This window comes from Pimephales promelas, chromosome 6, assembly GCF_988280905.1.
Source record: "Pimephales promelas chromosome 6, fPimPro1.hap1.1, whole genome shotgun sequence".
In the NCBI taxonomy this organism is placed as follows: Eukaryota; Metazoa; Chordata; class Actinopteri; order Cypriniformes; family Leuciscidae; genus Pimephales; species Pimephales promelas.
In genome coordinates, this window is record NC_142774.1 from 6,230,188 (window position 1) to 6,246,457 (window position 16,270).

Here is a 16,270-nt window from a genome sequence, read left to right on the forward strand (position 1 = left end):
CAACATCTGATATGTCAATTACAACAACTGAACAAAGCACTACACTTTTGCCAACAACCTCATCTACAGTTCAAACAACATCTGTTTTAACAACTTCTACAAGCACAAGCCGTGACGCTGCGACAACATCTGAAATACCAATTACAACAACTGAACAAAGCACTACACTTTTGCCAACAACCTCATCTACAGTTCAAACAACATCTGTTTTGCCAACTTCTACAAGCACAAGCCGTGACGCTGCGACAACATCTGAAATGCCAATTACAACAACTGAACAAAGCACTACAATTTTGCCCACAACCTCATCTATGGTTAAAACAACATCTGTTTTGCCAACTTCTACAAGCACAAGCCCTGATGCTGTGACAACATCTGAAATGTCAATTACAACAACTGAACAAAGCACTACACTTTTGCCAACAACCTCATCTACAGTTCAAACAACATCTGTTTTGCCATCAACTTCTAAAAGCACAAGCCATGACGCTGTGACAACATCTGAAATGTCAATCACAACAACTGAACAAAGCACTACACTTTTGCCAACAACCTCATCTACAGTTCAAACAACATCTGTTTTAACAACTTCTACAAGCACAAGCCGTGACGCTGCGACAACATCTGAAATGCCAATTACAACAACTGAACAAAGCACTACACTTTTGCCAACAACCTCATCTACAGTTCAAACATCTGTTTTGCCATCAACTTCTACAAGCACAAGCCGTGACGCTGCGACAACATCTGAAATGCCAATTACAACAACTGAACAAAGCACTACAATTTTGCCCACAACCTCATCTATGGTTAAAACAACATCTGTTTTGCCAACTTCTACAAGCACAAGCCCTGATGCTGTGACAACATCTGAAATGTCAATTACAACAACTAAACAAAGCAATACACTTTTGCCAACAACCTCATCTACAGTTCAAACAACATCTGTTTTGCCAACTTCTACAAGCACAAGCCGTGACGCTGCGACAACATCTGAAATGCCAATTACAACAACTGAACAAAGCACTACACTTTTGCCAACAACCTCATCTACAGTTCAAACAACATCTGTTTTGCCATCAACTTCTACAAGCACAAGCCATAACGCTGTGACAACACCTGAAATGTCAGTTACAACAATTGAACAAAGCACTACGGTTTTGCCAACAACCTCATCTATGGTTCAAACAACATCTGTTTTGCCAACTTCTACAAGCACAAGCCGTGACGCTGCGACAACATCTGAAATGTCAATCACAACAACTGAACAAAGCACTACAATTTTGCCAACAACCTCATCTATGGTTAAAACAACATCTGTTTTGCCAACATCTACAAGCACAAGCCGTGACGCTGCGACAACATCTGAAATGTCAATTACAACAACTGAACAAAGCACTACACTTTTGCCAACAACCTCATCCACAGTTCAAACAACATCTGTTTTGCCATCAACTTCTACAAGCACAAGCCAAGACGCTGTGACAACAACTGAAATGTCAATTACAACAATTGAACAAAGCACTACGGTTTTGCCAACAACCACATCAACAGTTCAAACAACATCTGTTTTGCCAACTTCTACAAGCACAAGCCATGACGCTGTGACAACATCTGAAATGTCAGTTACAACAACTGAAGAAAGCACTACACTTTTACCAACAACCTCATCTATGGTTCAAACAACATCTGTTTTGCCATCAACTTCTACAAGCACAAGCCATGACGCTGTGACAACATCTGAAATGTCAGTTACAACAACTGAAGAAAGCACTACAATTTTGCCAACAACCTCATCTATGGTTCAAACAACATCTGTTTTGCCATCAACTTCTACAAGCACAAGCCATGACGCTGTGACAACATCTGAAATGTCAATCACAACAACTGAACAAAGCACTACACTTTTGCCAACAACCTCATCTAAAGTTCAAACAACATCTGTTTTGCCAACTTCTACAAGCACAAGCCATGACGCTGTGACAACAACTGAAATGTCAATTACAACAATTGAACAAAGCACTACGGTTTTGCCAACAACCTCATCAACAGTTCAAACAACATCTGTTTTGCCAACTTCTACAAGCACAAGCCATGACGCTGTGACAACATCTGACATGTCAATCACAACAACTGAACAAAGCACTACACTTTTGCCAACAACCTCATCTAAAGTTCAAACAACATCTGTTTTGCCAACTTCTACAAGCACAAGCCATGACGCTGTGACAACAACTGAAATGTCAATTACAACAATTGAACAAAGCACTACGGTTTTGCCAACAACCACATCAACAGTTCAAACAACATCTGTTTTGCCAACTTCTACAAGCACAAGCCATGACGCTGTGACAACATCTGAAATGTCAATTACAACAACTGAACAAAGCACTACACTTTTGCCAACAACCTCATCTACAGTTCAAACAACATCTGTTTTGCCAACTTCTACTAGCACAAGCCGTGACGCTGCGACAACATCTGAAATGCCAATTACAACAACTGAACAAAGCACTACACTTTTGCCAACAACCTCATCTACAGTTCAAACAACATCTGTTTTGCCATCAACTTCTACAAGCACAAGCCATGACGCTGTGACAACAACTGAAATGTCAATTACAACAATTGAACAAAGCACTACGGTTTTGCCAACAACCACATCAACAGTTCAAACAACATCTGTTTTGCCAACTTCTACAAGCACAAGCCATGACGCTGTGACAACATCTGAAATGTCAATCACAACAACTGAACAAAGCACTACACTTTTGCCAACAACCACATCAACAGTTCAAACAACATCTGTTTTGCCAACTTCTACAAGCACAAGCCATGACGCTGTGACAACATCTGAAATGTCAATTACAACAACTGAACAAAGCACTACACTTTTGCCAACAACCTCATCTACAGTTCAAACAACATCTGTTTTGCCATCAACTTCTACAAGCACAAGCCGTGACACTGTGACAACATCTGAAATGTCGATTACAACAACTGAACAAAGCACTACACTTTTGCCAACAACCTCATCTACAGTTCAAACAACATCTGTTTTGCCAACTTCTACTAGCACAAGCCGTGACGCTGCGACAACATCTGAAATGCCAATTACAACAACTGAACAAAGCACTACACTTTTGCCAACAACCTCATCTAGAGTTCAAACAACATCTGTTTTGCCATCAACTTCTACAAGCACAAGCCATGACGCTGTGACAACAACTGAAATGTCAATTACAACAATTGAACAAAGCACTACGGTTTTGCCAACAACCACATCAACAGTTCAAACAACATCTGTTTTGCCAACTTCTACAAGCACAAGCCATGACGCTGTGACAACATCTGAAATGTCAGTTACAACAACTGAAGAAAGCACTACAATTTTGCCAACAACCTCATCTATGGTTCAAACAACATCTGTTTTGCCATCAACTTCTACAAGCACAAGCCGTGACGCTGTGACAACATCTGAAATGTCAATCACAACAACTGAACAAAGCACTACACTTTTGCCAACAACCTCATCTACAGTTCAAACAACATCTGTTTTGCCAACTTCTACAAGCACAAGCCATGACGCTGCGACAACATCTGAAATGTCAATTACAACAACTGAACAAAGCACTACACTTTTGCCAACAACCTCATCTACAGTTCAAACAACATCTGTATTGCCATCAACTTCTACAAGCACAAGCCACGATACTGTGACAACATCTGAAATGTCAATTACAACAACTGAACAAAGCACTACACTTTTGCCAACAACCTCATCTACAGTTCAAACAACATCTGTTTTGCCATCAACTTCTACAAGCACAAGCCATGACGCTGTGACAACATCTGAAATGTCAATCACAACAACTGAACAAAGCACTACACTTTTGCCAACAACCTCATCAACAGTTCAAACAACATCTGTTTTGCCAACTTCTACAAGCACAAGCCGTGACACTGTGACAACACCTGAAATGTCAGTTACAACAATTGAACAAAGCACTACGGTTTTGCCAACAACCTCATCTTTGGTTCAAACAATATCTGTTTTGCCATCAACTTCTACAAGCACAAGCCGTGACGCTGCGACAACATCTGAAATGTCAATCACAACAACTGAACAAAGCACTACAATTTTGCCAACAACCTCATCTACAGTTCAAACAACATCTGTTTTGCCATCAACTTCTACAAGCACAAGCCGTGACGCTGTGACAACATCTGAAATGTCAATCACAACAACTGAACAAAGCACTACACTTTTGCCAACAACCTCATCTACAGTTCAAACAACATCTGTTTTGCCAACTTCTACAAGCACAAGCCGTGACGCTGCGACAACATCTGAAATGTCAATTACAACAACTGAACAAAGCACTACACTTTTGCCAACAACCTCATCTACAGTTCAAACAACATCTGTTTTGCCATCAACTTCTACAAGCACAAGCCATGACGCTGTGACAACATCTGAAATGTCAATCACAACAACTGAACAAAGCACTACACTTTTGCCAACAACCTCATCTACAGTTCAAACAACATCTGTTTTGCCAACTTCTACAAGCACAAGCCGTGACGCTGCGACAACATCTGAAATGTCAATTACAACAACTGAACAAAGCACTACACTTTTGCCAACAACCTCATCTACAGTTCAAACAACATCTGTTTTGCCATCAACTTCTACAAGCACAAGCCACGATACTGTGACAACATCTGAAATGTCAATTACAACAACTGAACAAAGCACTACACTTTTGCCAACAACCTCATCTACAGTTCAAACAACATCTGTTTTGCCATCAACTTCTACAAGCACAAGCCATGACGCTGTGACAACATCTGAAATGTCAATCACAACAACTGAACAAAGCACTACACTTTTGCCAACAACCTCATCTACAGTTCAAACAACATCTGTTTTGCCAACTTCTACAAGCACAAGCCGTGACGCTGTGACAACACCTGAAATGTCAGTTACAACAATTGAACAAAGCACTACGGTTTTGCCAACAACCTCATCTATGGTTCAAACAATATCTGTTTTGCCATCAACTTCTACAAGCACAAGCCACGATACTGTGACAACAACTGAAATGTCAATTACAACAATTGAACAAAGCACTACGGTTTTGCCAACAACCTCATCTATGGTTCAAACAACATCTGTTTTGCCAACTTCTACAAGCACAAGCCGTGACGCTCCGACAACATCTGAAATGTCAATTACAACAACTGAACAAAGCACTACACTTTTACTAACAACCTCATCTAAAGTTCAAACAACATCTGTTTTGCCAACTTCTAGCACAAGCCGTGACGCTGCGACAACATCTGAAATGTCAATTACAACAACTGAACAAAGCACTACACTTTTGCCAACAACCTCATCCACAGTTCAAACAACATCTGTTTTGCCATCAACTTCTACAAGCACAAGCCAAGACGCTGTGACAACAACTGAAATGTCAATTACAACAATTGAACAAAGCACTACGGTTTTGCCAACAACCTCATCTATGGTTCAAACAACATCTGTTTTGCCAACTTCTACAAGCACAAGCCATGACGCTGTGACAACATCTGAAATGTCAGTTACAACAACTGAAGAAAGCACTACAATTTTGCCAACAACCTCATCTATGGTTCAAACAACATCTGTTTTGCCATCAACTTCTACAAGCACAAGCCATGACGCTGTGACAACATCTGAAATGTCAATTACAACAATTGAACAAAGCACTACGGTTTTGCCAACAACCTCATCAACAGTTCAAACAACATCTGTTTTGCCAACTTCTACAAGCACAAGCCATGACGCTGTGACAACATCTGAAATGTCAATTACAACAACTGAACAAAGCACTACACTTTTGCCAACAACCTCATCTACAGTTCAAACAACATCTGTTTTGCCAACTTCTACAAGCACAAGCCATGACGCTGTGACAACATCTGACATGTCAATCACAACAACTGAACAAAGCACTACACTTTTGCCAACAACCTCATCTACAGTTCAAACAACATCTGTTTTGCCATCAACTTCTACAAGCACAAGCCATGACGCTGTGACAACATCTGAAATGTCAATCAAAACAACTGAACAAAGCACTACACTTTTGCCAACAACCTCATCTACAGTTCAAACAACATCTGTTTTGCCAACTTCTACAAGCACAAGCCGTGACGCTGTGACAACATCTGAAATGTCAATCAAAACAACTAAACAAAGCACAACACTTTTGCCAACAACCTCATCTACAGTTCAAACAACATCTGTTTTGCCAACTTCTACAAGCACAAGCCGTGACGCTGCGACAACATCTGAAATGCCAATTACAACAACTGAACAAAGCACTACACTTTTACCAACAACCTCATCTATGGTTCAAACAACATCTGTTTTGCCAACTTCTACAAGCACAAGCCGTGACGCTCCGACAACATCTGAAATGTCAATTACAACAACTGAACAAAGCACTACACTTTTGCCAACAACCTCATCTACAGTTCAAACAACATCTGTTTTGCCAACTTCTACAAGCACAAGCCGTGACGCTGTGACAACATCTGAAATGTCAATTACAACAACTGAACAAAGCACTACACTTTTGCCAACAACCTCATCTACAGTTCAAACAACATCTGTTTTGCCATCAACTTCTACAAGCACAAGCCATGACGCTGTGACAACATCTGAAATGTCAATTTCAACAACTGAACAAAGCACTACACTTTTGCCAACAACCTCATCTACAGTTCAAACAACATCTGTTTTGCCATCAACTTCTACAAGCACAAGCCATGACGCTGTGACAACAACTGAAATGTCAATTACAACAATTGAACAAAGCACTACGGTTTTGCCAACAACCACATCAACAGTTCAAACAACATCTGTTTTGCCAACTTCTACAAGCACAAGCCGTGACGCTGTGACAACATCTGAAATGTCAGTTACAACAACTGAAGAAAGCACTACAATTTTGCCAACAACCTCATCTATGGTTCAAACAACATCTGTTTTGCCAACTTTTACAAGCAAAAGCCGTGACGCTGTGACAACATCTGAAATGTCAGTTACAACAACTGAACAAAGCACTACACTTTTGCCGACAACCTCATCTACAGTTCAAACAACATCTGTTTTGCCATCAACTTCTACAAGCACAAGCCATGACGCTGTGACAACATCTGAAATGTCAATCACAACAACTGAACAAAGCACTACACTTTTGCCAACAACCTCATTAACAGTTCAAACAACATCTGTTTTGCCAACTTCTACAAGCACAAGCCATGACGCTGTGACAACATCTGAAATGTCAATTACAACAACTGAACAAAGTACTACACTTTTGCCAACAACCTCATCTATGGTTCAAACAACATCTGTTTTGCCAACTTTTACAAGCAAAAGCCGTGACGCTGTGACAACATCTGAAATGTCAGTTACAACAACTGAACAAAGCACTACACTTTTGCCAACAACCTCATCTACAGTTCAAACAACATCTGTTTTGCCATCAACTTCTACAAGCACAAGCCGTGACGCTGTGACAACATCTGACATGTCAATCACAACAACTGAACAAAGCACTACACTTTTGCCAACAACCTCATCTACAGTTCAAACAACATCTGTTTTGCCATCAACTTCTACAAGCACAAGCCATGACGCTGTGACAACACCTGAAATGTCAGTTACAACAACTGAAGAAAGCACTACAATTTTGCCAACAACCTCATCTATGGTTAAAACAACATCTGTTTTGCCAACTTCTACAAGCACAAGCCGTGACGCTGTGACAACATCTGAAATGTCAATCAAAACAACTGAACAAAGCACTACACTTTTGCCAACAACCTCATCTACAGTTCAAACAACATCTGTTTTGCCATCAACTTCTACAAGCACAAGCCGTGACGCTGTGACAACATCTGAAATGTCAATCACAACAACTGAACAAAGCACTACACTTTTGCCAACAACCTCATCTACAGTTCAAACAACATCTGTTTTGCCATCAACTTCTACAAGCACAAGCCATGACGCTGCGACAACATCTGAAATGTCAATCACAACAACTGAACAAAGCACTACACTTTTGCCAACAACCTCATCTACAGTTCAAACAACATCTGTTTTGCCATCAACTTCTACAAGCACAAGCCATGACGCTGTGACAACACCTGAAATGTCAGTTACAACAACTGAAGAAAGCACTACAATTTTGCCAACAACCTCATCTATGGTTAAAACAACATCTGTTTTGCCAACTTCTACAAGCACAAGCCGTGACGCTGCGACAACATCTGAAATGTCAATCAAAACAACTGAACAAAGCACTACACTTTTGCCAACAACCTCATCTACAGTTCAAACAACATCTGTTTTGCCAACTTCTACAAGCACAAGCCGTGACGCTGCGACAACATCTGAAATGTCAATCAAAACAACTGAACAAAGCACTACACTTTTGCCAACAACCTCATCTAATGTTCAAACAACATCTGTTTTGCCAACTTCTACAAGCACAAGCCGTGATGCTGTGACAACATCTGAAATGTCAGTTACAACAACTGAACAAAGCACTACACTTTTGCCAACAACCTCATCTACAGTTCAAACAACATCTGTTTTGCCAACTTCTACAAGCACAAGCCGTGATGCTGTGACAACATCTGAAATGTCAGTTACAACAACTGAACAAAGCACTACACTTTTGCCAACAACCTCATCTACAGTTCAAACAACATCTGTTTTGCCAACTTCTACTAGTACAAGTCAAAATGCTGTGACAACATCTGAAACGTCAATTACAACAACTGGACGAAGCACTAAACTTTTGCCAACAACCTCATCTACAGTTCAAACAACATCTGTTTTGACAACTTCTACAAGCACAAGCCGTGATGCTGTGACAACATCTGAAATGTCAGTTACAACAACTGGACAAATTACTAAACTTTTGCCAACAACCTCATCTACAGTTCAAACAACATCTGTTTTGCCAACTTCTACTAGTACAAGTCAAAATGCTGTGACAACATCTGAAACGTCAATTACAACAACTGGACGAAGCACTAAACTTTTGCCAACAACCTCATCTACAGTTCAAACAACATCTGTTTTGCCATCAACTTCTACAAGCACAAGCCACGATACTGTGACAACATCTGAAATGTCGATTACAACAATTGGACAAAGTACTAAACTTTTGCCAACAACGTCATCTACAGTTCAAACAACATCTGTTTTGCCAACTTCTACAAGCACAAGCCGTGATACTGTGAAAACATCTGAAATGTCAATTGCAACAACTAATAAAGGCACTACACTTTTGCCAACAACCACATCAACAACTCAATCAACAACCGTTGTGGCATCAACATCCACAAATACTATTCCTATTACAATCACAACATCTGAACTGCCATTTACAACAACTGGACAAAGCACTACACTTTTGCCAACAACCTCATCTACAGTTCAAACAACATCTGTTTTGCCATCAACTTCTACAAGCAAAAGCCACGATACTGTGACAACAACTGAAATGTCAATTACAACAACTGGAAAAATCACTAAACTTTTGCCAATAACCTCATCTATAGTTCAAACAACATCTGTTTTGCCAACTTCTACAAGCACAAGCCGTGATGCTGTGACAACATCTGAAATATCAATTACAACAACTGGACAAAGTACTAAACTTTTGCCAACAACCTCATCTACAGTTCAAAATACATCTGTTTTGCCATCTTCTACAAGCACAAGCCGTGATGCTGTGACAACATCTGAAATATCAATTACAACAACTGGACAAAGTACTAAACTTTTGCCAACAACCTCATCTACAGTTCAAAATACATCTGTTTTGCCAACTTCTACAAGCACAAGCCGTGATGCTGCGACAACATCTGAAATATCAATTACAACAACTGGACAAAGCACTACACTTTTGCCAACAACCTCATCTACAGTTCAAACAACATCTGTTTTGCCATCTTCTACAAGCACAAGCCGTGATGCTGTGACAACATCTGAAATGTCAATTACAACAACTGGACGAAGCACTAAACTTTTGCCAACAACCTCATCTACAGTTCAAACAACATCTGTTTTGCCAACTTCTACAAGCACAAGCCGTGATGCTGCGACAACATCTGAAATGTCAATTACAACAACTGGACAAATTACTAAACTTTTGCCAACAACCTCATTAACAGTTCAAACAACATCTGTTTTGCCAACTTCTACAAGCACAAGCCGTGACGCTGTGACAACATCTGAAATGTCAATTACAACAACTGGACAAAACACTACAACTTTGCCAACAACCTCATCAACAGTTCAAACAACATCTGTTTTGCCATCAACTTCTACAAGCACAAGCCGTGATACTGTGAAAACATCTGAAATGTCAATTGCAACAACTAATAAAGGCACTACACTTTTGCCAACAACCTCATCTACAGTTCAAACAACATCTGTTTTGCCAACTTCTACAAGCACAAGCCGTGATGCTGTGACAACATCTGAAATGTCAGTTACAACAACTGGAAAAATCACTAAACTTTTGCCAACAACCTCATCTACAGTTCAAACAACATCTGTTTTGCCAATTTCTACAAGCAAAAGCCGTGACGCTGCGACAACATCTGAAATGTCAGCTACAACAACTGGACAAAGTACTAAACTTTTGCCAACAACCTCATCTACAGTTCAAACAACATATTTTTTGCCAACTTCTACAAGCAAAAGCCACGATACTGTGACAACAACTGAAATGTCAGCTACAACAACTGAACAAAGTACTAAACTTTTGCCAACAACCTCATCTACAGTTCAAACAACATCTGTTTTGCCATCAACTTCAACAAGCAAAAGCCATGATACTGTGACAACATCTGAAATGTCAATTGCAACAACTAATAAAGGCACTACACTTTTGCCAACAACCTCATCTACAGTTCAAACAACATCTGTTTTGCCAACTTCTACAAGCACAAGCCGTGATGCTGTGACAACATCTGAAATGTCAGTTACAACAACTGGAAAAATCACTAAACTTTTGCCAACAACCTCATCTACAGTTCAAACAACATCTGTTTTGCCAATTTCTACAAGCAAAAGCCGTGACGCTGCGACAACATCTGAAATGTCAGCTACAACAACTGGACAAAGTACTAAACTTTTGCCAACAACCTCATCTACAGTTCAAACAACATATTTTTTGCCAACTTCTACAAGCAAAAGCCACGATACTGTGACAACAACTGAAATGTCAGCTACAACAACTGAACAAAGCACTACACTTTTGCCAACAACCACATCAACAACTCAATCAACAACCGTTGTGGCATCAACATCCACAAATACTATTCCTATTACAATCACAACATCTGAACTGCCATTTACAACAACTGGACAAAGCACTACACTTTTGCCAACAACCTCATCTACAGTTCAAACAACATATGTTTTGCCATCAACTTCTACAAGCACAAGCCAAAATGCTGTGACAACATCTGAAATGTCAATTACAACAGCCGAACAAAGTACTAAACTTTTGCCAACAACCTTATCTACAGTTCAAACAACATCTGTTTTGCCATCAACTTCTACAAGCAAAAGCCACGATACTGTGACAACAACTGAAATGTCAATTACAACAACTGGAAAAATCACTAAACTTTTGCCAATAACCTCATCTATAGTTCAAACAATATCTGTTTTGCCAACTTCTACAAGCAAAAGCCACGATACTGTGACAACATCTGAAATATCAGTTACAACAACTGGACAAAGCACTAAACTTTTGCCAACAACCTCATCTACAGTTCAAACAACATCTGTTTTGCCAACTTCTACAAGCAAAAGCCACGATACTGTGACAACATCTGAAATGTCAATTACAACAACTAATAAAGGCACTACACTTTTGCCAACAACCACATCAACAAATCAATCAACAACCGTTGTGGCATCAACATCCAAAAATACTATTCCTATTACAATCACAACATCTGAACTGCGATTTACAACAACTGGACAAAGCACTACACTTTTGCCAACAACCTCATCTACAGTTCAAACAACATCTGTTTTGCCAACTTCTACAAGCACAAGCCGTGATGCTGTGACAACATCTGAAATATCAATTACAACAACTGGACAAAGTACTAAACTTTTGCCAACAACCTCATCTACAGTTCAAAATACATCTGTTTTGCCATCTTCTACAAGCACAAGCCGTGATGCTGTGACAACATCTGAAATATCAATTACAACAACTGGACAAAGTACTAAACTTTTGCCAACAACCTCATCTACAGTTCAAACAACATCTGTTTTGCCAACTTCTACAAAAACAAGCCAAAATGCTGTGACAACATCTGAAATGTCAATTACAACAACTGGACAAAGCACTACAACTTTGCCAACAACCTCATCTACAGTTCAAACAACATCTGTTTTGCCAACTTCTACAAGCACAAGCCGTGATGCTGTAACAACATCTGAAATATCAATTACAACAACTGGACAAAGTACTAAACTTTTGCCAACAACCTCATCTACAGTTCAAAATACATCTGTTTTGCCATCTTCTACAAGCACAAGCCGTGATGCTGTGACAACATCTGAAATATCAATTACAACAACTGGACAAAGTACTAAACTTTTGCCAACAACCTCATCTACAGTTCAAACAACATCTGTTTTGCCAACTTCTACAAGCACAAGCCGTGATGCTGCGACAACATTTGAAATGTCAATTACAACAACTGGACGAAGCACTAAACTTTTGCCAACAACCTCATCTACAGTTCAAACAACATCTGTTTTGCCAACTTCTACAAGCACAAGCCGTGATGCTGTGACAACATCTGAAATGTCAATTACAACAACTGGACGAAGCACTAAACTTTTGCCAACAACCTCATCTACAGTTCAAACAACATCTGTTTTGCCAACTTCTACAAGCACAAGCCGTGATGCTGCGACAACATTTGAAATGTCAATTACAACAACTGGACGAAGCACTAAACTTTTGCCAACAACCTCATCTACAGTTCAAACAACATCTGTTTTGCCAACTTCTACAAGCACAAGCCGTGATGCTGCGACAACATCTGAAATATCAATTACAACAACTGGACAAAGCACTACACTTTTGCCAACAACCTCATCTACAGTTCAAAATACATCTGTTTTGCCATCTTCTACAAGCACAAGCCGTGATGCTGTGACAACATCTGAAATGTCAATTACAACAACTGGACGAAGCACTAAACTTTTGCCAACAACCTCATCTACAGTTCAAACAACATCTGTTTTGCCAACTTCTACAAGCACAAGCCGTGATGCTGCGACAACATCTGAAATATCAATTACAACAACTGGCCGAAGCACTACACTTTTGCCAACAACCTCATCTACAGTTCAAACAACATCTGTTTTGCCAACTTCTACAAGCACAAGCCGTGACGCTGTGACAACATCTGAAATGTCAATTACAACAACTGGACAAAACACTACAACTTTGCCAACAACCTCATCAACAGTTCAAACAACATCTGTTTTGCCATCAACTTCTACAAGCACAAGCCGTGATACTGTGAAAACATCTGAAATGTCAATTGCAACAACTAATAAAGGCACTACACTTTTGCCAACAACCTCATCTACAGTTCAAACAACATCTGTTTTGCCAATTTCTACAAGCAAAAGCCGTGACGCTGCGACAACATCTGAAATGTCAGCTACAACAACTGGACAAAGTACTAAACTTTTGCCAACAACCTCATCTACAGTTCAAACAACATATTTTTTGCCAACTTCTACAAGCAAAAGCCACGATACTGTGACAACAACTGAAATGTCAGCTACAACAACTGAACAAAGTACTAAACTTTTGCCAACAACCTCATCTACAGTTCAAACAACATCTGTTTTGCCATCAACTTCAACAAGCAAAAGCCATGATACTGTGACAACATCTGAAATGTCAATTGCAACAACTAATAAAGGCACTACACTTTTGCCAACAACCACATCAACGACTCGATCAACAACCGTTGTGGCATCAACATCCACAAATACTATCCCTATTACAAAAACAACATCTGAACTGTCATTGATGTCAATTACAACAACTGGACAAAGCACTAAACTTTTGCCAACAACCTCATCTACAGTTCAAACAACATCTGTTTTGCCAACTTCTACTAGTACAAGTCAAAATGCTGTGACAACATCTGAAATGTCAATTACAACAACTGGACAAAGCACTACACTTTTGCCAACAACCTCATCTACAGTTCAAACAACATCTGTTTTGCCATCAACTTCTACAAGCACAAGCCGTGACGCTGTGACAACACCTGAAATGTCAATTACAACAACTGGACAAAGCACTACACTTTTGCCAACAACCTCATCTACAGTTCAAACAACATCTGTTTTGCCAACTTCTACAAGCAAAAGCCACGATACTGTGACAACATCTGAAATCTCAATTACAACAACTAATAAAGGCACTACAGTTTTGCCAACAACCACATCTACAGTTCAAACAACATCTGTTTTGCCAACTTCTACAAAAACAAGCCAAAACGCTGTGACAACATCTGAAATGTCAATTACAACAACTGGACAAAGCACTACACTTTTGCCAACAACCTCATCTACAGTTCAAACAACATCTCTTTTGCCAACTTTTACAAAAACAAGCCAAAATGCTTCGACAACATCTGAAATATCAATTACAACAACTGGACAAAGCACTACACTTTTGCCAACAACCTCATCTACAGTTCAAACAACATCTCTTTTGCCAACTTCTACAAAAACAAGTCAAAATGCTGTGACAACATCTGAAATGTCAATTACAACAACTGGACAAAGCACTACACTTTTGCCAACAACCTCATCTACAGTTCAAACAACATCTGTTTTGCCAACTTCTACAAGCAAAAGCCACGATACTGTGACAACATCTGAAATCTCAATTACAACAACTAATAAAGGCACTACAGTTTTGCCAACAACCACATCTACAGTTCAAACAACATCTGTTTTGCCAACTTCTACAAAAACAAGCCAAAACGCTGTGACAACATCTGAAATGTCAATTACAACAACTGGACAAAGCACTACACTTTTGCCAACAACCTCATCTACAGTTCAAACAACATCTCTTTTGCCAACTTTTACAAAAACAAGCCAAAATGCTTCGACAACATCTGAAATATCAATTACAACAACTGGACAAAGCACTACACTTTTGCCAACAACCACACCTACAGTTCAAACAACATCTGTTTTGCCAACTTCTACAAAAACAAGCCAAAACGCTGTGACAACATCTGAAATGTCAATTACAACAACTGGACAAAGCACTACACTTTTGCCAACAACCTCATCTACAGTTCAAACAACATCTCTTTTGCCAACTTTTACAAAAACAAGCCAAAATGCTTCGACAACATCTGAAATATCAATTACAACAACTGGACAAAGCACTACACTTTTGCCAACAACCTCATCTACAGTTCAAACAACATCTCTTTTGCCAACTTCTACAAAAACAAGCCAAAACGCTGTGACAACATCTGAAATGTCAATTACAACAGCTGAACAAAGTACTAAACTTTTGCCAACAACCTTATCTACAGTTCAAAAATCTGTTTTGCCAACTTTTACAAGCAAAAGCCACGATACTGTGACAACATCTGAAATATCAATTACAACAACTGGACAAAGCACTACACTTTTGCCAACAACCTCATCTACAGTTCAAACAACATCTGTTTTGCCAACTTTTACAAAAACAAGCCAAAATGCTTCGACAACATCTGAAATATCAATTACAACAACTGAACAAAGCACTACACTTTTGCCAACAACCTCATCTACAGTTCAAACAACATCTGTTTTGCTATCAACTTCTACAAGCAAAAGCCACGATACTGTGACAACATCTGAAATGTCAATTACAACAACTGGACAAAGCACTACACTTTTGCCAACAACCTCATCTACAGTTCAAACAACATCTGTTTTGCCAACTTTTACAAAAACAAGCCAAAATGCTTCGACAACATCTGAAATGTCAATTACAACAGCTGAACAAAGTACTAAACTTTTGCCAACAACCTTATCTACAGTTCAAACATCTGTTTTGCCAACTTTTACAAGCAAAAGCCACTATACTGTGACAACATCTGAAATATCAATTACAACAACTGA

At 39.3% G+C, this 16,270-nt stretch overlaps 1 protein-coding gene across 1 annotated transcript in view; it reads left to right on the top strand.

Moving 5' to 3' along the window:
* Nucleotides 1–16,270, top strand: part of LOC120489896 (uncharacterized) — a 41,271-nt gene that overhangs the window by 19,805 nt on the left and 5,196 nt on the right. Inside the window, exons 4-7 of the mRNA XM_089132654.1 lie at nucleotides 468–512; nucleotides 7,545–7,589; nucleotides 11,737–11,786; nucleotides 11,894–12,075. Of these exons, the coding sequence (XP_088988780.1) occupies nucleotides 468–512; nucleotides 7,545–7,589; nucleotides 11,737–11,786; nucleotides 11,894–12,075 (322 nt within the window). The remainder of the gene's footprint in view (nucleotides 1–467; nucleotides 513–7,544; nucleotides 7,590–11,736; nucleotides 11,787–11,893; nucleotides 12,076–16,270) is intronic.